At 35.8% G+C, this 25,786-nt stretch overlaps 1 protein-coding gene across 1 annotated transcript in view; it reads left to right on the forward strand.

The window, feature by feature from the left end:
- Positions 1-13,136: 13,136 nt before the first annotated feature.
- LOC101742741 (uncharacterized) overlaps positions 13,137-25,786 on the forward strand; it is a 31,603-nt gene continuing 18,953 nt past the window's right edge. Inside the window, exons 1-2 of the mRNA XM_004928500.5 lie at positions 13,137-13,322; positions 24,586-24,742. Coding sequence (XP_004928557.1) covers positions 24,589-24,742 — 154 coding nt within the window. The 5' untranslated portion in view covers positions 13,137-13,322; positions 24,586-24,588. The remainder of the gene's footprint in view (positions 13,323-24,585; positions 24,743-25,786) is intronic.

Consider the following 25,786-nt stretch of genomic DNA (forward strand, 5'->3'; position numbering starts at 1 on the left):
ATATGATACACAGACACACACATACTCATAAACTTAAAAAGTCTTAAAAAATACTCTTAAAACAAAAATGTTACATAATTAATTGATTAGTTATTGAATTAAAATTAATTTAATAAAATCAGATTAATTTTAAATTGTCATTATAATTAAAACTGACTTTACGATTTTTTTATGTTCCTGACCACTAAACTTTAAAATATTTAAAAAGTCAAGATTAGACGTAGTTAAAAATAGTTTTAGTCATGTCTAGACTGGCCAATATCGATAAAAATACAATATGTTCAGCATCACTACATAGTATAAAACAAAGTCGCTTTCTCTGTCCCTATATCTGTCTGCCTATGTATGCTTAGATCTTTAAAACTACGCAAGGGATTTTAATGCGGTGTTTTTTAATAGATAGAGTGATTGAAGAGGAAGGTTTATATGTATAATAACATCCATTAAATAGTGGAGAAAACTTTTTTTTATTTATTTTTTTATTGCTTAGATGTGTGGACGAGCTCACAGCCCACCTGGTGTTAAGTGGTTACTGGAGCCCATAGACATGTACAACGTAAATGCGCCACACACCTTGAGATATAAGTTCTAAGGTCTCAGTATAGTTAGAACGGCTGCCCCACCCTTCAAACCGAAACGAATTACTGCTTCACGGCAGAAATAGGCGGGACGGTGGTACCTACCCGTGCGGACTCACAAGAGGTCCTACCACCATCAATAATAAATTACAGTTTCCGAAGCGAAGCGAGGGCGGGTCGCTAGTTATACATATAAGTTGTTCAATTTGATAATGAATACGTAGAAATCACTTACGTGGCACTCGCTACTTCAGTTGTTGCGCAAATCGACAAGTAACCTTTTCCTTGTAGCTAGAAAATCAGCATTCTATTTCCATAAGGTTTTCCCCTTTATTATTGTATCGAATGAAGCATCGTTTATCGCATTTTATGTACAGAAATAAAATGTATGTGCAGCAGTTCATATTTCAAATATCTGTTTTCATGAACCTAACTTTAAACTCAAATTTCCAGTTTTTTTTTAAATATTTCATTGATGGGTGGATGAGCTCCCGGCTCGTCTGGTACTGAGTGATTACCGGAGACCATAGACATGAACAACATAAATGCCACCACCCACTTTTTTTATTACCCTTGTAGGCAGACGAGCGTACGGCCCACCTAATGGTGAGTGATTACCGTCGCCCATGGACTTCAGCAATTCCAGGGGCAAAGCCAAGCCGCCTTCAGAAATGAGTTCTAAGTATTAGTTTTTACAGTACAACGGCTGCCAGCGAAACGTCTTACTACTTCACGGCAACATTTATAAAAAAATATTAAACAAATAATGAATTCCTCGAAAATAAGAATATTAGTAACACCTTTATTCTTATTTTATGATGAAAATTGCATTTTGTGACTTGACAGCGTTCAATTTATTATAAATTTCTTGCTTAGCCTTTGATTGGATAAACTGAAATTATACTGTGTCTCTAGGGGCCACGAAATAGTGATGTGCTACCCAGAATGCAAGCGAACGACCGCAACGACCACTCGTAAAAGTTACGCCATATTGTGATTATGGCTTTCTATGACCAGTTTCTATTTTAATGGGCGTAGAAGCCCCTAAGGTGACATTCATTTTAAGAATTTTTATTTAACAATACGTAATCTATAAGCCCGTAGAGCTGAGGAATCGATTTAATTCATATATATTATGTATTTTGTTACTGTCGAAAATTTGGAATAGCCCCTTAGGCTACCAATGATTGGATAGGAAAAGAGTCGAAAATTTGGAGTTCCTTGAGGCAATAGCTTTGGATGTGCGATTTAAGAGTTCTTAAGCCAAAACAATTTCTTTATAAGTTCGATTCAAATTTATAATTAATTTCCTTCTCTATTTACAATATCATTTTGCATATACCTCTTTAATTTAGTAATATCTGTTTAACAAATTACACATACATACAACACACATACATATATGTCTATATTTTAGATTAACTATTTAGATCGTCGTGGCCTAAAGGATAAGACGTCCGGTGTATTCGTATGTAGCGATGCACCGGTGTTCGAATCCCGCAGGCGGGTACCAATTTTTCTAATGAAATACGTACTCAACAAAATGTTCACGATTGACTTCCACGGTGAAGGAATAACATCGTGTAATAAAAATCAAACCCGTAAAATTATAATTTGCGTAATCACTAGTGGTAGGACCTCTTGGGAATCCGCACGGGTAGGTACCACCACCCCGCCTATTTCTGCCGTGAAGCAGTAATGCGTTTCGGTTCGAAGGGTGGGGTAGCCGTTGTAACTATACTGAGGTCGTTGAACTTATATCTCGAGGTGGGTGGCGCATTTACGTTGTAGATGTCTATGGGCTCCTAAAATAAAAAATAAAAAGATATAAACGATTACTGCGTTCTATTAATTTTGTAATTGGACATGCGTCTTTTATACGAGCATACCTTACTGAAAATTATGGAAGAAAATTAGTGAAATGATAAAATGTTAAAAAAAAAACAAGAATTTTCATTGAAGTTTGCATCACACTTAAGCCTTTTTTGGCTCGATATTTCTTCGAAGTTTTCTACAAGAGCCTTACATGTGAACGATGCATTTATTATTCAAATTGAAGTTGAGCTCAACTTAAACACAATAGGTACAAAACCCAACATTGAAGAGTGACTTGCCGGAGAGACTTGAGCGGTTTTCGTGCTAAGAGTGATTTTGCATTATTAATGTAAGTGCTATGAGCGTGTACCAAACGCCAAGAGCGTTTCGCAAAAAGAAAAACCTTAAATGATTAAACCTACTTGCTTACCATCAAATTTATACTGGCGATAGCACGTCTTGTAAGCCCACACGGATGGGTACCCACCAGCCAGCCTATTTCTGCCGTGAAGCAGTAAGCTTGAAGACTGCCGTTGTACTGTAAAAACGGAGACCTTAGAACTCATATATCAAGGTGGGTAGCGGCATTCACGTTTTAGATATATATGTACCCCGGTCACTAGTTAAATTCAGTTTTTAGAACTTTTCCATCCAAATAAACAATAAAAAAGGGACTGATTTTTCAACACTCAAACTTTTTTATTGTAAGTCATGGTAGTGTAGTCCACGACTTAATTGGATTCCATCGCTCGTGGTAACAATTAAGACAGTGTACAGCTAAGCTTACGATGCTCGGCAGTGATGAGTCCTGGCAGGCGATGCTCGACTTCTGCGAGTCCACTATCTTGCAGAAGGAGGCGGCGGAATGGGAGAGGGAAAGCTCTTCTTCCCTCGTGGCGCCGTGCCGCCGCCGCCGAGCTGGGGTTGAGAGGAGGGCGTTCGTCCAGCTCCGGCCCCTGTGAGGAGGCAATCTCCTCCCGGTGATGGTCACGGGGCGATCTGAGGGGGTTGAGGCTGCACCGCACGCTACCGTCACTCTAGCGCGCTGTCACCGGAAGGACGGGACGACGCGTCGGCGGCTGCAGCCTGTGATGCGGTCCGCATTGTCGTCGCTGCTGTCGTCACCGAACATACTGTGGGAGAGCAACCCGGTCGGCGGTGTATCGCGTACTTAGCATCTGGTTCAAAGTATAATATAGCATGGTTCCGCGAAAACGCCGAAAAGGATAGCTAATTGCAGAGCCTCATAACACGTGATAAGAATGATATCTGGAAGAACGCTGTGCGTGCTTGATTTTTTATTTGATTTATTTATTATCTATATATTAATCTTATCTATATATAATTATATATATTATTGATTTATTACACGATATTATTCTTTCACCGTGGAAGTCAATCGTGAACATTTGTTGAGTACGTATTGTATAAGAAAAATTGGTACCCGCCTGCGGGATTCGAACACCGCTGCATCGTTCAACACGTATGCACCGGTCGTCTTATCTTAAAGGCCACGACGACTTCAAACAGAATATCTCTGTTTCGGAGGCTGGTATTACGAGGAAATAGAAGCAGCATCATTATAGTAGCTATTGAGTAGGGCACTCCTCTGTAAACATAAAGTACAAAACGCAAAGATCTAAAGTACTTATCTACATAAATTTGAGGGATAGATCGATTATCGACAACCCGAAGTTCTCTTCAACGTGGAATCAATTAGTACTTAGGCCGTGATAGCCTACAGCTGACAGATATAAGACAAATAGTGCGAAATCGAATTTACTTCGTGGAACATAAGTCTTTGGCTTGGTGTAAATTGACGCTTCACTGTGCTTAAAGTACCAAAGTCGTTGGAAGTCAGTTTCACTTTACATCTAGTTTGAATAGCACTCGAAATTGACCATAAAGATATTAATACTTCCGGAAGTTTGCGATGAGACTGCTGAAAACTATGCTTTGGGGCGAACTCTGATTTCCAATATATCGACCATTCCCCATACTATCATGCGCATAGTAAAAGCATTTGATAGCAGACATTGTCAGATTTCATTAGTAAAATGAAACGCATCAATGACACCGACAATCATATCGAGGGGTAAAAGGCAATTTGGTTTAAACGACATTGTTCTATATTTACAGGAGAGCCATTTAAAGTTTAAAATTTGGAAAAAATAGCATTACCAAAAACCTTTCAAATTCTTCAGCTATTTCAAGAGAATAAACTTAATTGAAATTTAATTAAAAATATCGAACGATTGATACTAATACCAAATAAAACGCACCTTTAATTACAAAGATATATTTCGCGTATTAAGCGAAACTAGTGGTCCCGCAGTAGTCGAAATTCGACTATAATTAATTAGAATTGTAAGTTTGTACATTATTATGATTGTATTTTATACTTCTATAATCACAAATTTCGCCAAGACTATAAAAAATATTAACAAAGACAAACAATATTTAATCTATTCTCAATTTGAAAACAGACGTCAAGAACAAAAGTTTGATAATAAATAGTATGCATGCGTGTGTTCGTCAAATACATGCTATGTATTGTGTGTAATGTTTTCTTTATTGTTTAATGTATCTTATATGCATTATTTTAAAAAATATTAGCATTGCGCACTTCTTCTCTATATTCTCTATAAATGTGGAAAATTTCATAATCCTCTGTCCCCGCAATTTTCGTAAAAAGGGATACAAAGTTTTTGCTTCACGTATTAATATATAGGTATAGATGTCGCTTAAACCAAATAGCCTTTCACCCCTCGAATTATCAATATCCGTCATTAGAAGCAGTCATTTGAAAAATTTCAACAAGTTAACAGATTAAATAGGTATTAGTTATATGAGAAATAAATTAAATTAATTCACTTTGATACGTTAGAATTTAGTTCATTGACAATTTATATGAACTTTGTGACACTTTTCATTTTGAAATAAAGGAGGAGACATACATACTACAAACCTTTGATGGTACCTATCGGTACAGGATCACAATATGGCCCACTATTAGATAAAGAAAGAATCGCTATATCTATGACCTTAAGGCAGAATCCATTACTAAAATGCCTCCCGCATCATGACGCTAGATTTGGCAAATAATACCGTAAAGTACTTAATCACGAAAATGTTATACCTAAAAAAAAACAAAAAGGTCGAGCAAATCGGATCTTTCACCATTACTTTTCTATCTTTATAACCTCTGTTATCGTAAAAAGGCCTCTGACCTATTTAGGTTCTAATGCAAAATGAAAGAGTTATTATTACTACACATACCTACTACATGAAAACCATAATAAAATGTAACTACTGGTGGTAGGACCTCTTGTGAGTCCGCGCGGGTGGGTACCACCACCCTGCCTATTTCTGCCGTGAAGCAGTAATGCGTTTCGGTTTGAAGGGTGGGGCAGCCGTTGTAACTATACTTGAGACCTTAGAACTTGTATCTCAAGGTGGGTGGCGCATTTACGTTATGGATGTCTATGGGCTCCAGTAACCACTTAACACCAGGTGGGCTGTGAGCTCGTCCAGCCATTTAAGCAATAAAAATAAAAAAAATTCAAACCATAATTCATCGTTAAGCAGATTAATATGAAATCTGAATACATTGTTAATAGCGAAATACTGATTTGTGGCCGCACTTAACTGCCTAAATCATTATTATTTTTTATCCCTGCCTATTTGCTGGTAGCATAAGGGTCTATTTCAACTTCGCGTGTACGTAAATGAGCGCACAGGCTCAACTTGAGAAAATTTGCTAATACTAACAAGAGCAGTGCTTTGCAGAATCTACCATCGGATCGAAATCCTAAATTAATAGATTTTCTTTCGGTTTTAAAGAGTCGATTATCGAAAGTTAATGGAAGAAACCCCACCGGACGAACGAATTGCGTATAGAAACATTCAACATAAACAAATCGTCTTTTCGCATTAAAAGTGTACAATTTCCAAAAATATTCGAAATTGAGTTAATATGCGGAATCGTTTGGTATCACCAGTATTTTTCTCATAAATACTGTCAAAAAAGCGTAGTTCAGTTTTTTTTTTTTTTGAGTTTACCTATATTTTGACTACCATTAACAAAATTAATACATACTTTTATCTTACTTTAAAAGACAGATAATGTAACGGGTAAAAAATAAATGTTGCAAAGATGATTAATATTAAAAATATCACATGTTAAACCTTTAAAACGCTCTCCTGTAAAATTAGTATGTTTGATATTATACAGTTTTAATGCGAGAAGACGAAATGACGCTCGCACACACAGAATACCAAGTAACAAAACTACAAATATTAATTTTTATGCATACCATTCCAACAATGTAGGTTATGGACTAAATTCTCAAATAATAATCTCCAAAAAGCCAATGATGTGAAACAATAATGTCGGTCTCAGGAAACCGAGGGTGCCAATCATTCGCACCGCAGCACCGACACGACCGAACCCAATAAATCCCCTAGTCCCACATTACACCGAGCCCAACTATCGAAAATAAATCTTACACACCTAACTTTACCCTTTATTACGTTTGAAAGAAATCAGTTTTGTCTTGGTAGTTGCAATCTTTGCTTTTTGACACTGTTCCGTAAACAGTTTGTTACAGTTGTTCAGACTTTGAATCTACTATTAAATAATACTAAACTAGTGGTCCCGCAGTAGTCGAAATTCGACTATAATTAACTGAAATTGTAAGTTTGCACACTATTATGATTCTATTTTCAAAGGCTATTAAACTTCTATAATCACAATTTCGCCAAGACTACACTATAGAAAGATATTAATAAAGACAAACGATATTTAATTTATTCTCAATTTGACCACAGACGTCAAGAACAAAAGTTTGACAATAAATAAATAGTATGTATGCGTGTGTGCGTCAAATACATGGTAGTGTGTGTAATGTTTTTTTTATTGATTTAATGTATTTTTTAGCCATACCTAATTTAAAAAAATATTAACATTCTGCACCCCTTCTCTATATTCTCTATAAGTGTGGGAAATTTCATACTCCTCCGTCCTCCGTCTGGCAATTTTCGTAAAAAGGGATACAAAGTTTTTCCTTCACGTATTAATATATCGGTATAGATGATAAAGTAAAATCTGCACTCATGATTTTCAATTTTTTTTAAATCAACATTCCTCAAAAAATGCGGTACAAATATTAGGCGTTTTCAATTCCAGTAATGTAGTTTCTTAATGATAACAAACTGTTTTAAATTAACCTAAATAAATAGGTATAACAAGTAAGTACACTATAAGTAGGTACAGTATAATTAGATGTGTATATAGCACTAAAAAAATGCTTCAATTCAAAACGAATAAAAACTTAAAAATTCGAGAAGCGAAATATCTTTAACTAAGCACAACGAAAATGCGAATAATAAAATTCTTAATTTAAAAACTTATTTAGAGAGACAGAGAGAGAACATAAATAAAGTATTAATGAAGTTTAAATTGCAAAAGCTTTTTGGCATACCATTTGCATAGGAATAGCTATTAAGTACTTGGAGAAAATTTCACGCAAGAAGAACGACGAAAAAAAAAACCATGTATCTTAATAATTATTAATAACTTTTAGATACATACATATGAGGAAACGACCATCAAAACAGCTCACTTTAAATTTAGGATTAACTAAATAAACTCGGCTATGCTTTGTTAGTGTAGTTATGTGTGAAATGTATGTAATACTTGTCTATTTAAATCGGGTTTCTTTCAAATGTTCAATGTACAATTTCCAAAAATATTCGAAATTGAGTTAATATGCGGAATTATTTGGTATCACCAGTATTTTTCTCATAAATACTGTCAAAAAAGCGTAGTTTAGTTTTTTTTTTTTTTTTGTTTACCTATGTTTTGACTACTATTAACAAAATTAATACATAATTCTATCTTACTTTAAAAGACAGATAATGTAACTGGTAAAAAATAAATGTTGCAAAGATGATTAATATTAAAAATATCACATGTTAAACTTTAAAACACTCTCCTGTAAAATTATTAAGTTTTGATATTACTCGTATATAGTTTTAATGCGAGAAGACGAAATGACGCTCGCACACACAGAATACCAAGTAAAAAAACTACAAATATTAATTTTTCAAATTTTCAAGGTTTATTTCAAGTTTAACTTTTTTCGCGGCACCATAATTATTTTTGAAAATTAATGTAATAAATTAATCTCTATAGCATCCAGCTATATGACAGTGAAAATCCCGTCCAAATTGATGCAGATTAGTCGAAACGACAGACAAATTTTGTAATTATTTTTTTTGGTCGTAAATAATTTCACATTCATTTCGTAATAAGCTGTTATTTGACACATTTAAACATTTCAATGTTTATTATTTATTAGAATAAAACAAGAGGAAGTACTTGTGAGGTAGCCGCATAAGATAACTACCAGTTTTAAGTAGAAAATACGGCAGGGGACTATATTTGAAAGAAAAAAAAAGTAGGTAATAATGTAACATTTAAGTAGACTAGAGGTCCCGCAGTAGTCGAAATTCGACTATAATTAATTGGAATTGTAAGTTTGTACACTATTATGATTGTATTTTATACTTCGATAATCACAGATTTCGCCAAGACTATCTATCTATTCTCTCAATCTATTCTCAATTTGACAACAGACGTCAAGAACAAAAGTTTGACAATAAATAGTATGCATGCGTGTGTGCGTCAAATACATGGTATGTAGTGTGTGTAATGTTTTCTTTATGGATTTAATGTATCTTTTAAAAAAATATTAGCATTGTGCACTTCTTCTCTATAAGTGTGGAAAATTTCATACTCCTCCGTCCGCGCAATTTTCGCAAAAAGGGATACAAAGTTTTTGTTTCACGTATTAATATATAGATACCGAAACAAACTATCAATTGAAATATATTATACATATATTATACATATATTTTAGGCAGACGAGCGTATGGAATATTCGAGATGTTTTTAGTATTGTGTCCTTTTGCGTTCGCTTATCGCTTATCTGATTAAATTGATAGAAATAACTAACACGGCGTGCTTCCGTGCGATTTCCACAATAAGGGAATAATAATATTCGGATATACGAAACTCAGACACAAATATCGAATTGCAGATACGTAAAGATTATAAAATATCTATTGTCTGATTTGTAGTCTGGCTACGATTATTGGGCTATTTGAGTCTTCAACCTCAAGTCTCAAGTTGGCTCGTGTCTCATGTGCAATTTGTCATTATTGGGACGAGCTCACGACCGTGACACACTCACCATCTTTCCGAATCTCCTCCCTCCCCTTATCTCCGTTGTAATGATTTTTCTTGTGATTATTGCGGCTGGCGGCCTCCACACTTGACACACGATTTTTTTGTTCAGTAGGTGAACCTGACGGCGCGCATTACATAAATTTATGACAGACACAAAAAGGGCCCTTGTGGTGTAAGAGCGGTTAATCGATTGTATTTAAAAAGAACATTTTCCTCCAAACGCTTAGAAGGTTTGGTTGTTTTCATGTATAAAGATGAATTAAAATTCAACGTTAAACCCGTTTTAGATTAAATAGCATTACAAATATTTTCTTTGTTTTCTCACGGACATCACCAATTTTAGGTAGCGGCTTGAATTTGTCCCTTTCATTGCTTACGCTCATGAATGATAATATCCAATCATCAGGTGACCGTCAGCCAACAAAAACCGGCTCTACCGGTAGCATAACCAATCTACCGTCTCCGACTATGCCTATAGATTCATGAAATTTCATGACTTGAACAGAAACAGGCGAGAAAAATGCACTATTAAAATAAATTACTGTGAACGGCGCTAGCGAATTCGAGGTAAATTGAATAAATTATTTTTAATTTAATATTATGTCAGACGATGAAAGATAATTTAATTCCGCTAAGGCAGCTTCGTGGGCTATTCCGAAAGAGACGGTGACGCAACCATCCCTTTATTAACGTAATAACAGATTTTGGTTAATACCCAGTGATACCTACCTAATATTACCTTATGAAATAAAATGGATTCACGCATATCTACATCATATAACCTATAATTTTATATTACACGCATATTACAGTATATTATTACATGTAAAATTACTTTAAACTGTTGTTACGGTTTTCATCTCGTATTTTTACTATCATTTATTATTTCGAATGTTTCCAATATATTTACAGCTTTTTCGTCATCATGGACGTCCGTAAAAGTAGTTTTAATTACATGTACTACTCATGAAAATCGAAGATAATAACGTGTATTTTTTTTAAAATTTAAATAAGCAAATGCCAAAGCCGTACCGTTTTTTTGTTGCCCGTTGTTGTTTTTGTTTTCATCAGAATTTTAATAATATAGCAAAACAGAAAATGTAATACATAACATTCTAAATCTTGTTGTGCCAATGATTATAATCTAATTTTGATTTTGACTAGTCAATGTAAAACTCAAACCAAAATATGTAAAAATAGTGGACGCAATAATTATTCTAATACATATGGAAAAATCTAGAGTATAAACGTCTAGAATACATTACAAGATCATCATGATGAGGCTACGAAATAGGGATAATTTTTTCCGATATCGCGAGGCAAAAAATTGAGCTTATCTAATGGCCCGCGCTGGAAACTATTTAAAAGCAAATCAATCTCGCATCTCACGAAAAAAACTGCGCAAATTTACATTGCCTAACGATTGCGTTAAAACTTTAAATTAAACTCAAATACGCAGCAGTCGTAACAGTTGTCTTGTGGATTGAAAAAACTAAGTTTTCGGAATAATCTTTGTCCTGTATAATAACCTAAATCAAGTTCAATGTTCGTTTGTAATTCCGCTTAAAATTGTTTTTTTTTTATTTATTTTTTTTATTGCTTAGATGGGTGGACGAGCTCACAGCCCACCTGGTGTTAAGTGGTTACCGGAGCCCATAGACATCCACAACGTAAATGCGCCACCCACCTTGAGATACAAGTTCTAAGGTCTCAAGTATAGTTGCAACGGCTGCCCCACCCTTCAAACCGAAACGCATTACTGCTTCACGGCAGAAATAGGCAGGGTGGTGCTACCCACCGGCGCGGACTCACAAGAGGTCCTACCACCAGTAAAAAAGTGTGTGTGGTTGGTATTAAAGTTGGTTATTTCTAGCACTCCAGCAAAGTATTTTGTCATAGTACCATAAAAATACGACAGATGACACGCGAATAAGTTGAAGAATATAATTTATAAAAATATATATTAGTATATAATACAATTATAACAATAAATATATACTTAAAAAACGATACGGCCGGAAACGCATACGAAACAAGAATAAATACAAAATCCCTTTAACAAAACTCCTGATTCCGTCTGGAAATTTAGCCCGAGCTCTTGCAAAGTTCTAAAAAGGCCAGTAAGCGCGCTTTCATTTTACTGAAATAAAGTTGAGATTTCAAAAACAAAATTTAAATCTATTAATTGCTTTGTGTTGTTAATCAAGCTTGTGGCCTAACTGCATTACGCGTGTCTCATGCGAGAGATGACGGGTTCGTGAACCAATATATTTTTGATTAATCAAAGAATCATTTGACGTGCGTTTCCTGTTTTGAACAATGACAAGTATTTAAGTAACAGATAATTAAAAAAAAACTAAATACAAATTGGAACTAAAATTAACCGAACTATAATATAAAGTATTTCAGATAAAACTCAAAAGATTTATCTACTCACGCGTTGTTGGCCTGGAGTATTCTGGTCACATTTTACCAGTCAAATTTTGCGACTTCTTGCACCGGAAGGGTTATACTTAAGGATTTATGGGTCGGGCTTTAAAGGATTTATGCGGTCACCAAATGTGAACGATATTAAATTCAAATGTCTCTTATGTACTTCGAGGACGCAAACTTAGATGTGGAATATTGAACGGACTTCACAAAAATACACATAAGTAATTTTAGTTATAGATAAAACTCATTAAAAACTCGAATCATTAAACAAACAGATTCCTGAACGTGAATAAAAGGAGTTTAAAGCACAAATCGCTGTATATATTTTTTCCTTCAATAAATTTCAATTTAAAAATCAAAATCATCAAATAATATTCTGAGATCCTAGGTCTGTGTCATCAAAACTCGTAAACAACCCCTTGGCTTTTCAATGTGCGTCGAAAGTAAAAATAGACAAGTTCAATCTGAGGCAAAATATATTCATGAGCACATACCTACACAAAGATCACAGATCCGATTGACAATTGACGGCGTTCGAAGCGAATAGCGAATGCAATTATAATCGAAGCGGTGAGTTTGTTGAATTCCCGTATCGTATCGTCCAAAATACACATAAGTAATTTTAGTTATAAGTAAAACTCCAATAATTAAACAAACACATTCCTGAACGTCAACAAAATAGTTCATAGCACAAATCGCTGTATATATTTTTTCTTCAATAAATTTCGATTTAAAAATCAAAATCAAAAATCAAATAATATTCTGAGACCCTAGGTCTGCGTCATCAAAACTCGTAAACAACCCCCTGGCTTTTCAATGTGCGTCGAAAGTAAAAATAGACAAGTTCAATCCGAGGCAAATATATTCATGAGCACATACACAAAGATCACGAATCCGATTGACAATTGACGGCGTTCGAAGCGATAGCGAATGCAATAATCAAACCGGTGAGTTTGTTGAATCCCCGTATCGTATCGTCCGAAATAGGTCGGCGTACGAAACTGCAGCGTTCCCGCCGACTTCACAGTGTTTCAGACGAGTTCCAGCTTCCAGAATTCAGTGTGGAGGCCGGTAGGCAACCGCGTGCCCGCCTCGGTCCTGAACTCTCTGACCCCGACGCGTCACCGCAAAATAGCTACGTCAATGAATTACTATAAGAATTCTTAAAGTGACTATTCGTATAATAAAAATGTCAATTGATTTTTAAACGAATTAACGTATAGATACAAGAAAATCAGCATTCGGTAAGCTCTCATACATAATAAATAAATTTATTGACTTAAAAATTTCGCAGACTTATTATACCTAATTACATTATATTAAACGAACATTTTAAACGAAATGTTACTTAATTTACACGAAATTATATGAGTTAATTATAATATTAAAGCGAAAGAGAAAGATTTAGTTAGGATGTAAGTGATCTTTTAGATATCAAATCATGTAGTTTGTACTGTGATATTTAATGGTACTAGTTTTATGGGTATGTAAAATGAAATTACTAGTTTAGTATAGGAAGTGCACGTAGCTCTTTGTCATCCCACGTTCTTTAATGTAATAAAACATACATAGCTGATTACAGCTGTCATTTTACGGAAGAGCTCGCGAAGCATTTAAATTATACACATTGAGACGTATGCCTAGCAATTACACGTTGCTTAAGAAATTAAACTTGCTTATCTGTAGTTCAATAAAAAAGAACGATATAGGTAATATCAAATTTGACTTTACCATGAATTTTTATTTATTTTTTATTGCATAGATGGGTGGCCGATCTCACAGCCCACCTGGTGTTAAGTGGTTACTGGAGCCCGTAGACATCTACAACGTAAATGCGCCATCCATCTTGAGATATGAGTTCTAAGGTCTCAGTATAGTTACAACGGCTTCAAGCTGAAGCCGAAACACATTACTGCTTCACAGCAGAAATAGGCAGGGTGGTGATACCCACCCGTGCGGACTCACAAGAGGTCCTACCACCAGTAACTACGCAAATTATAATTTTGCGAGTTTTGATTTTTATTACACGATGTTATTCCTTCACCGTGGAGGTCAATCGTGAACATTTGTTAAGTACGCATTTCATTAGAAAAATAGGTTCCTGCCCGCGGGATTCGAACACCGGTGCATCACAAGATACGAATGCAACGGACGCCTTATCCTTTAGGCCACGACGACCACAAAAAGGCTATCTTTCTACAATTCAAGTTCACTTTATTCTCTCACCCAATAAAAGGTTTCTTAGCGAGGAACGTGTATTAATGTTACAATATTTCTTCTAACGAGCCGTGTTTCTTGAACAAGTGTTTATTATATTTGGGTTCTGCATATCTGCAATTGTAAGATTGAATAAACCCACGACGTAACTCAAACTTACGGATCTTAATGCTATTATAATGGACATATCTACATATACACTATTTTATAGTTTTACTCAATAGTTATTATCCTCCCTATATTTAAACAAATAAGAAACAACTTTCACTGAAAGTACAAGCTGCTCCAGTTAATTGTTTACATGGACAACTGTATATGTGGGATACGGTACATTATTCTTCACACTACTACTTTTGTCTTCGTTTTATTGGAACAAAAACTATCGGACTCTTCAACTATAATTGCGAACAGAGAAACGTGGGACAGTGGTACTGCTAAACTGGATGCGCAACCTACGTATTACCAATTATTATTTTCATTATCTATTTATTATAGTAACCCGGACTTATCATTATGTTAGTAGATTCCTTAAAAGTATATTAGTATTAAAATAACAATTACGTAAGTAAATAATTAAAATACAGAAATTAACATGAAATAAATAAAAGAACAAATATATAAAATGCCTACCCAAAATAAATATTAGGGTCCATGGCCGAGGTCAAGTACCTGTACATATCTTCTGATTAAAAACCGGACAAACTTTTGATCATGTAAGATCTTCTGACCTCATTATAAATTTAGGTCAAATGATATCGACTAGTAGTAATAAATAGGAGTTTTGGCAATAGCCTTACAGCACTCAGCTAGGCGAGTCTTAAAATAGCAACATTGGAGGCTCCAGACACCGTAATAACTCTAGGCTATAAATACGTACAAACCTTCCACAGTCTGTGCTCACTTGTAGCGATAATCTACCTATACTATTATTCTAAGATTACTGTGACGCCGCCACTGTTGCTTGAACATTCTTTGCGTAGAACATGACGTGATTTTCAACAATATAAAATTAATTCAGATTTGTTTTCTTTCTAAAAAATTGTTGGTAATATGTAGCGATCATTTCTAAGCACTTTATGTTGTATTTTTTTATTGTAGCTATATTATTTATATAAAAACGATCGAAATTGTCCGGGAGAAAAATATTTCGTGTCATGAAAACATATTATAACTTAACAGTAAAATAAATGTTACACAGCAATAAAGTTCTGAACCCTATCGTTAAAAGCTGTATTTTCAGAGAGCACATTGATTGAACGGAATAAATCAAATCCCGTAGTTCCACACCCTTTTGACCCTTCGATGAAAAGAACCAAAATTACCTACGTTATTTTATACTGTTATCACATTCGTAACTAAGTATTTTTATTGAGGCAGTTGAGTAAATAAGCTCACAGTATAGTGCGTACCGAGCGGTCACTGGACTCTATAGATAGACATGATTGCCACATATTCACATTGGGACATGATTTTAAAAACGGGAACACATTACTGTTTTGCGGCAGAAATTTATTTATTTGTTTGGAAAACAAACACTACAATACAAACATATAATATTTAAAAAAAATATAGCTAAAACAATAACCAAATATGTTTCCACAATCAAAATCACATATAAGTAGAAAGTGAACAAGAAGAGAAATTTAGAAATTTAAATTACAAAAAGCAAAAGCAACACAATACGCACATATTATTTTATACATTATATATAATTATATATTATACATAATGGGCAGGATAGTACCCGTATACGCATGCGGGCTCACAAATACCAGTTCAAACGTTAATGCAATCAAACACCTATGCTTGCGCTATTAGTCAGAGAATGAATAAGTGGAATCAACCCTTTGCGGTCTTAAGACTAATGTAAGACTAAACTATATGTCCAATACGTGTGGACTCTGAACCTCAAAGAATTAGTTATATAATATTATTATATCACTAATTCACGCATGCCTCAAATAACTATCTATAAACGATCATGGATACTACATTTTTTTATCAGAACCCATAGAAACAACGTCGTGAACGCCCCCACCGACATTAATACCAAGCCTAACGTAATAAAATTCCTGTATTTACTCATTTTTCTCATATCAATATAATATGTTTCTCTGGTCCACTGCTGCCCAACTACGGTCCCAGTTCATGCCTGCCGGCTGGCTTTCGGCAAAGAACTCATAAATAATAGATACCGGATCGATTTTGCCCTTCACTAGAGCGCTAAGTACTTTACGGCTTAATGTCAAAACGTAAAAGTGGATAGATATTTTCATATAAAAAAAATAAACTGTTGATAGTCCAATATTCAAAGGCCGAAGAACAACAGCTTAGGCATCCGTGCCCACGAAAAACTGTAAGGCATTCGAAACGTTGGTAATAATAAAAAGACAACAAAAATCGCGAGATTAAACCGTAAAATTAGTTTTAATTAACTGTGCTAGTCCTTAGTATTTTAAGTTACAATTAAGCGAATTATAATTAATTTATTTACTATAAAAAAAAGAACACAATATTCCTAACCTAAAAGTAAATGTTATTATCCGCAACATGCTTCGTCAGATTACAGAAATAAGGTTATCAGCAACAAGCTTCGTTAAGCGAAACTAGACGCACTACTTAACACACAGTAAGCTGTGATGTCGTCATCCCAAATAAACCAATTTTCACCAACCATCAAAGGTGTGGACGTTTTATTTAGAAGGCGGAAGTTTTATTTAGAAATTTACGGGTTTTTTTTAAATAAGTCAAACTCTATAAAAACATTTTAGTGACACTCCATTAACGGAAAAGTCGGCTCCTATAACGTGATTGTAACATTTCTTGCCGCCTTCAGAATTGTTTACATTTAAGCTTTCGACACGCTCAAAACAAACGGTACAGAGTGTGCTTGAAAATTAAATGTTTGGATTACGCTTAACATTTATACCTGTATACTTTTAAAAATAAGGTTTGTTCAAGTTACACGATACGTAAGTACAGCTACAGCTACATTTTATACCAATAAGATTTATTTATCCACCATTAACATGGATTGAAAGTTTAGTATAAAAAGCAGGTATTGTGGACACGTCACTTATCTTGGTATCTCGTTCTGGGGGCTTAACCTCTTATATATTGGTTTAGAGATAAGTGATGGGATTATGAGAAAAGTATTAAAAGTTATAATAATAAAAAAATAGCAGTGAACTATTCGTGTCATGTACATATTCCTGCATATTATGATTATTATAAATTTAACACAAGTAAAATCCAACTGTGACTTATCCCAAGTAATAATTTACCCTTTACTATTTTTGTATGGTTTTCTCCTACTTACAACACGGCATTTTATGAAGATTCAGATGCAAAACGTATTTACAAGAAATGTAAGTATTCATTGGGCCATTATTTATACGAAAAATTCTTGCGAACTAACAATTATACCGTATTTTAATTTAGATTCAAATAAGTAAGTCGGATATTGTTACGCCGGTAAGAGTAACGCCATCTGTCGCTGAATAGCCGAAACGAATATTAAACGAACTAGTGACGTCTAGAACGCTCGAGAAGTACAACGCCCTCTATTGTCAGATAGCGGAAACATATATCGAAACTACTCGACTTGCCCAGAATGTTCTCGATAAATCTAGGGATGTCGTATTGACTATAAAAACGTTGCAGAGATGGCACGAAGTCGGTCAGTAATCGGATCTACTCGAAGCAAAACAGCGAACGGATCATCTGAAGCGAAGCGGAAGAAGTGAAGTGAGAATTTTAAAGTGGTAGTTAAGTATTTTAAGTGTTAATTGAGTGTTAAGTTGTACTTTGATGGAACTTTTATGTATCCCAAACCTCAGCGCATAAAAATATTTTTAAATGAACTATTTGTCAAAAAAAAGTACTTCCTTTTCTTCTTTCTCCATGTTTTTTTTTTCTTTTTCTTTGTCATTGATCACATTATCTCACCCTTATTCTCTGTCTCTGTTTTCTAATCTCTAGCTCGTCAGAAAATTATTTGAAGCTCAATTACAGAATTCCATTCGAACAGACATGGCGGAAAGGTAGCTCACAAAACGTAGTATGCTGTTCAACACATACAATTTACATATGAAAACGGCTTATTACAAAACGTTTCCGAGCACCTGTGTATATTTTGTTGGACATGCAATAACTTCAGTGTTAAATTATTCAATTTGTTTGAAAATTAGGTCAAACAACACTAAAGCCGAATTGCCGTTTCGCGTTATGCGCAGGAAACACGTTCTAGAAACAAAAATACGTCGTTTCCAGTAAAATAAAGATTTCTCACAAACAAAAATTTTATGAATGGCTTTTCATTTCTGCGGTTCGCTTTCGTTTCCCCTAAATTTCTACGAATTAAATAAAAAAAAAACACTCAAAATATTGTATTGACCGTTCATGAATTTTTGCAGGAAACATTATTTTCAATTTACTTAAGTGCCATATTAGGGGGGTTTTCTTTAGGTACTTCTTCAGTCCTGGCCTTTAACATCGTCGGCCACCGACTCCCAGAAATCAGGCTCGCCCCCTAGATGCATCAACCTCATAAAACTGCTTTCAGACTATGCTATAATAGCACATAGTATATAGCTCATAGCACAACAACATCGTGCACCATACATTGTTACGGACACGTTCACACTGTACTATTATATACTATTAACTAAGTTTTTTTTTTTTTTTTTTTTTTTTTTTTTTTATGATTGAAGGATTACTGGTGGCCCGGAGGCCTTTCCAGTTTCACCAGGACAGGTGGGCGAGCAAAGGCTCAGCCAGGAGGGGTGGGATTTGCTAACAGCTACCCGAGCGCCTCCGAAGGAGACCTAACAGCTCAAGAGCAGCTGTTTCGCGAATGAATCTACTACCGGATCGGAATCGCGACCCGCTGAGAAGATCCGGCGAGAAACTCAGCGAGCTGATTCATGGGTTAGGTTGCACGGCGAACTCTTTGTCGAGTTCGACGAGTACGGTTACCGAGGTCCCTAAGCCTGCTCCTAGAGCTGAAGGCGTCTAGTGCGAAGGTTATTGGATCTGATGGATCCGTAAGGACGTGTCTAGGGCGTCGACGGTGACTGGCTCCTGCATGATCAGGATTCGGGGAGTAGTCAGCGGCGGCTACGATAAGGCGATTATCATGACGCATAGCCTTATCGAAGTACCGTTCCGACGCTGACTTCATGTATTTCTGTATAGATTCGAGGCCCAGGTCGTCGTGTAGGTCAACGTTCCTCACGAACCACGGAGCTCCGACGGCTAACCTGCAAAAGCGGGATTGTAGAGATTGAAGGGTGTCTATGTGCGTGCGGGCCGCGTGAGCGAACACCACACTCGCGTAAGTCATGACGGGCCTTATGCAAGTTTTGTAAAGTGTCACCTTGTTCCGAAGGGACATTTTACTCCGCTTACAAATCATGGGGTAGAGTCTACCGAGAATAAACGCGGCACGGTCACGGACTGATTTTATATGCGGGCGGAATGTCATCGATGCATCCAGGGTAACGCCCAGGTACTTGACCTTCCTGGCCCAGGGTATGGATTGACTAAAGAGAGTAATCGGGGGTGTGAGATTCCTCCTCCTAATACGGGAGGAAATCCGTGTGGAGCTTCCCCTCTGAAAGAGCACCGTAGTACTTTTCGCTGGGTTGATGTCTATGCGCCATTTTCGGAACCACTGTCCTAGGGCTAGGGCTGCGCTCTGAAGCTTCTTCGCGATTAGGGACTTGTTTCTACTGGAATAGTAAACAGTCGTGTCGTCGGCGAATAAAGCTAAATGGGTCGGCGGCGACCGGGGAATATCGTTAACGAATAAGCTAAATAGGAGGGGTGAGAGGACAGAGCCTTGCGGGACTCCAGCTGTGAGAGGTCGTGGGGAGGAGCGGGTTCCCTCGACTCGATATCGAAAAGAGCGGTTCGACAAGAAGTCCCGTATGATGAGCACGAGACTATCCGGCACACCCATGTTGAATAGTTTGAAAATCAAACCGTTGTGCCAGACTTTGTCGAACGCTTTTGCGACGTCGAAGAAGAGAGCTCCCGTGTATAACGGTTTTGGTCGATTAAGCCCCACAAGAATGTGCTCCGTGAGGCGGTGCACCTGTTGAACGCATGAGTGATTTGTACGGAATCCGAATTGTTCATCGATGAGAATGCCCTTGGATGAGACGAAGTCTCTGAGGCGTTTGTAGAGCAGACGCTCATACAGTTTGCCTAGAGACAGATTAACTAAGTATACGCTGCTATACTATATGACACTATAGTATAGCGTAGTCTGAAAGCAGCTTACGAGCTTCGAACGCCAAATCGAAAAAAAGGTTCTTGTTTTCATCATATTGATTTTATTTAAAGAAGTGCTTTCTTAAATGTTCTAACACATTGCTACAGTTGATCCAATTCACTGCCAAAGTTAAACTTTAACTTAACAATGATCATCATCAATTGGAGCCGAATTTCCTGCACGTCACGAAGTATCTTCTTTAAATTAAATAACTAAATTGGCAAATAAGGCGCGAGTGCGCCCTAACGTCAGTCTTATCTTTTAACATCCGTGGCAATTATTCATGAGCTATCAAAGAAATCTAAAATCTCTATATCCGCACACATAACTTGACATGAAATTTAACCACCACTGATTTTAAACAGAGTCTTAGGAAAATTCTATTAATATTTATTTAAATTTCATTTAATACCTAAACTTTAATTGAAATTTGAACTTGATGTACTTTTGAATCTCGGTTTAGCCTAACTGGCACTAAAATGAAACTCAGTCTTAACGTTCAAAGCGTTAATTGTAATTACTGTCATTATTATCTGGAATTTCAATCAACGAGACTACCAAATTACCATTATTTTATAAACCACCATTACATTTTATGTTCGCTCAAACTAAATGCTTTTGATACACATACAAAGTATTGGTAATTCTACAAATTATCTATTTTATGAACAAAAAAAATCGCACCTCATTTCTATTTAAAAAAAAACCTTTATCAGAAACTAAAAGCTGTCTCGAGTCCAAAGAAAAATCCATTTCGAGATTAAAGAGAAATTAACACAGTACAACAAATAAAGGATTACAAGCAACGGACAAAAATGGTGGCTAAATCTCTCTTCGTCGGATTCTTTTCGTCGAATTAAATCTTATGAACAGAGCTTGTAGAAAATAATTGTATGTACAGAACCTTAACCTCTATTATTATGCGCATTATTATGCGCATAACTGTATCATCAGCCTATAGCAGTCCACTGCTGGACATAGGCCTCCCCAATTGTTCGCCACTGAGCACGATCCTCGGCTTCTCTCATCCAGTTCCTGCCATCCACCCTGCACAGATCATCACTCCACTGAGCCTGAGGGCGTCCTGCACTGCGTTTTCCAGTTCGCAGTCTCGAGATCCAAAGATCGAGTCCGGAACGAAGTGAACCGACAGAGAACTCAAGTTATAGACATAGCACAGCGAATTATTAAGCTGAAGTGGCAATGGCCTGGCCATATTAATCGGACAACCAATAACCGTTGGGGTAAACGCGTTCTTGAGTGGAGACCGCACAACTGTATAAATATTCTTATAAGCACAATTGGACCATAGTTATTCGATGAGATAAAAAGTTCACGACAGGAATAATAACGACCGCTTATATTTGAATAGGGAAGGAAGCCATTTTCGCATAGCTAGTTCCTCACACAATGATGGTGAGTAAGACGTTACCACACCAAAGCAATCTCATAAAATATGTCCCCCGCTGAGTGAAGAAAACTACGTAAAATACAATAATTGAGTCAATTTTACAACAAACATCTATTGTAGAAGTTAAAAAAAAACTCTAATTTAGCAAATGTATAAAACTTACTTATATATAATATAAACGGCACTGTAATCTATACTAAGAGTCAGGAGATAAACCTTCTTTGAACAACAAACCTTTTCTTATAAGAGATAAGTATTTTCCCAGAGCTCAAGGTTCAATATATATTATGCAGTGATGTCGAATACCCTTCACTAGTATTAAGCAACGTATGAACAGATTTGAGACGAGGTTGAAATAAACTCGCATTTCAACCTAGAAACTCGTAAACACTCCACATTTTCACTGTTTTTATTGAATAAAACTACTAAAATTGTATCAGAATCTAAGTCGGAACTGTAAGAATATTTCATTACTCACACATTTATTTTACATCAACGACATTGCTTTTGGACATGAAAACTGTGAAACACTGATTTATTTTCATAGTTTTTGACGAGCCATATACTAAATTAAACAGTATTTTATTCATGTTTGTAACAATTCATATGATACAGACAGTTTTAATCTGTGTCGTAAATGTTTACGAGAAGCTAAATTATCCGCACCCGACGGCTGTGTTCATTAATTATTATCTAACATCAGTAGAGAAAGATTAAATCTGATGGACTTTTACATATTAATGACTCTTTGCGAATTTATTAAACACTTGCTTAAATAGAATGTGCCAATAAACATTATAAAATTTAAATAAAAATTAAATACTAAATACCAAATCAATGAACATTCAAGCAATTGTGTTATTATCATCGAATGACGCAAATTACATCCTATCTTTAAGTGTATTTTTTTGCGTATATGTACTTACAACAAAAATTACAATAAATTTTCTTATAATTTAATATCTCATGTATCTCATTTTCATTTTCCTCGAATAATTGTTCGCTGGAATAAATCTCATTACGAATAGATACAAACTTTTTTGTAAATTTTATTTGATAAAAAATATTCTATATATTCTACTTACTGAATGACTGTCCGAAATAACAAAAGAAAACAAACAAAAAACGAAAGCTGTGGATTTTTTTTTTCGAATGCTGTTAAACTCAAAAATAATTAAGCACGACCAACCAACCTTTAACTACGCTAGTCATTACACATTAATACCTCGGAAGCCATTAAAAGTGCAGCACACCATGCAAATTTAAAAGCATTGAAACGCGTTTAAGCATTAGCTTAATGAGAAATACCTCCGAGGTTCGATCGATACAAGGTCCCGAACTTTAAACTGTCAAGCCTCAAGTAAACATTTTCGCTGTTAAAATCGGTGAGTTCTCGTCCAAAACTTTCTGCAAAGTCATTACACCAAATGATTTTAGCCATGTATTTGTCCTCTACGTTCGATATTTTACGTTATTTACTAAAGTGACGTAGTACGTGTCATTTAAGAATTTGAGTGGATAAATCTGCAGCCTCATAAGTCTTATGCCATTAGTAAGGACTGTAATGAATACTTCGGGACTGAAACTACAGTTCTACGTAAAGCACTCCCGCAAACAGGCAATGATTTATAACAGCTGTTACATAAAGAATTAGCCATGTGTATTCAATATATTGAATAACCGCTTTACAGGCTAAATAATCGAATATCTCTCCTGAAACCTGAACCCGATCATTCAGCCTATTTGTGTGTCACCGTTCCGAACCCTGGGCATACCAGAGTACAGGCTTTTATGCTGTACTGTGCTCTACGTCCAGCAGTAGACTGCCGCAGGCTGCTGATGATGATGATGATGATGATGTGCTGTACGATGCATACATAATGTTAGATGCCAATTTTCAATAGTATTGTCTTGTATTAAAATTTAAATCCTTGGTTTAAAAAAGACACTGTGGCAATTTCAAAGATGGAAGTTGTTAATAAAAATGCTAATAATTTTCGTTAATGCCCAGGCGATTTGACGATCCACATGGTACATTTGTACCGGGAAAATTAGGGCTAGGTAAAATAAGAACAACGTAATGTCTGTAACAATGTATGTATGAAGTTAGTATCCACTCGAGGAAACCTAAGACTAAAGTCCGACAAAGGCTGTTAACTGTATTCTGAATCCTTGGTTTAATTATATTATCTATATATATAAAAATTAATTGCTGTTCGTTAGTCTCGCTGAAACTCGAGAACGGCTGGACCGATTTGGCTAATTTTGGTCTTGAATTATTTGTGGAGGTCCAGAGAAGGTTTAAAAAGTAGATAAATATGAAAATGCTCGAAATTAAATAAAAATAACAATTTTGTTTTTCCTTTGATGTGTTCCCCCGTCGGACGGATTCCTTTTGTTTGTTTTAAGTTTATTTTATTAAAAAAATTAGGTTTTTTATTTATCGACTGGGGCTCTACAAAGTCTGCCGGGTCAGCTAAGTTTAAGATATTAATTGAATTCAAATAATTACGTCCAGCGGACGGAATATGGACTGCACAAAAAAGTTGCTAATGAAACTGAAAAATACAAAATGGCTGATATTATATCATTTTTGTTTTAGATCATGATGCGTTCTACAACATCAAGACCTCTGGGGCTGTTAGAACGGATTACGACAAGCAGTCCATCGAGTACTACCGGAAATAACGTCTCGCCAGTAGCTAAGACGGCGGCCAATAGCAACAAGAGACCTACGCCTATCATCATTTATCCCACAGGTAATTGTTTCGGCATTTGGCATTAAGGAAAATCCAATTATAATGAAGTGACGTAAGGTGATCTGCTACAGTCATGCAATACTTGACGAGTGTTTTTTGAAAATGTTAACATGCTTGGATATGCTTTAATATTAATCGCAAAAAGATGCGCTTCTACATGCGCGATGACTACAAATTTTTCAAGCCATTTTTCTTATAGATACAATTGGGTTCAGTTATAGCGGTAAATGTATTGATTTGACATTTTGAAGAAGTAACAATATTACGATAACAAAGAAGTTGCCTGGAGCCACTGCGGTTATCCACAGTGCGTTTCCAGAGGTCTTTTTTGCCACGTACCATCCGGCTATGAAATGGGCTCCCCTCCACGGTGTTTCCCGAGCGCTATGACATGTCTTTCTTCAAACGAGGCTTGTGGAGAGTATTAAGCAGTAGGCAGCGGCTTGGCTCTGCTCCTGGCATTGCTGAAGTCCATGGGCGACGGTAACCACTTACCATCAGGTGGGCCGTACGCTCGTCTGCCTACAAAGGCAATAAAAAAAAGGAAAAAAAAGTCGACTTAATTATGAGAATTATTGAGATATTGCAAAAACTTACGTTTATGTTTTCTGGTCTTTAGGTTATAAAGTTATTGATTGGACTTAAGAATACAGTACAGATGAATGCACATAAAAACACTAAGTTCAAAATGAAGTACAGGAAAAAAATAGATTGTCTGGTCACTGAAGGCGTTCTTCATTTCCGATATAAGCATTATCATGAAAGAGAAACTTATGTACGTTTCTAGGAATTGATATTTTCACAAAAATAACATACTTAAATAGAAATTTAACTTTAACGCTTGGTCAAAATTTATATTTAAGGTTTCATTAACAACTCTTTTCTGGTGGTACGGCGTATTGTAAACTCCCACGAGTAGATATCACCGTCCTATCTATTTCAACCTCGAAGCAGTCATGCGTTCCAGTTTCAAGAGTAGGTCGTCATATGAGACAATTGAAACTTTGACCTCTGTCTCAAGTTGGTTAACAGTTTACACCATTG

The sequence above is a fragment of the Bombyx mori genome, chromosome 15 (assembly GCF_030269925.1).
Source record: "Bombyx mori chromosome 15, ASM3026992v2".
In the NCBI taxonomy this organism is placed as follows: Eukaryota; Metazoa; Arthropoda; class Insecta; order Lepidoptera; family Bombycidae; genus Bombyx; species Bombyx mori.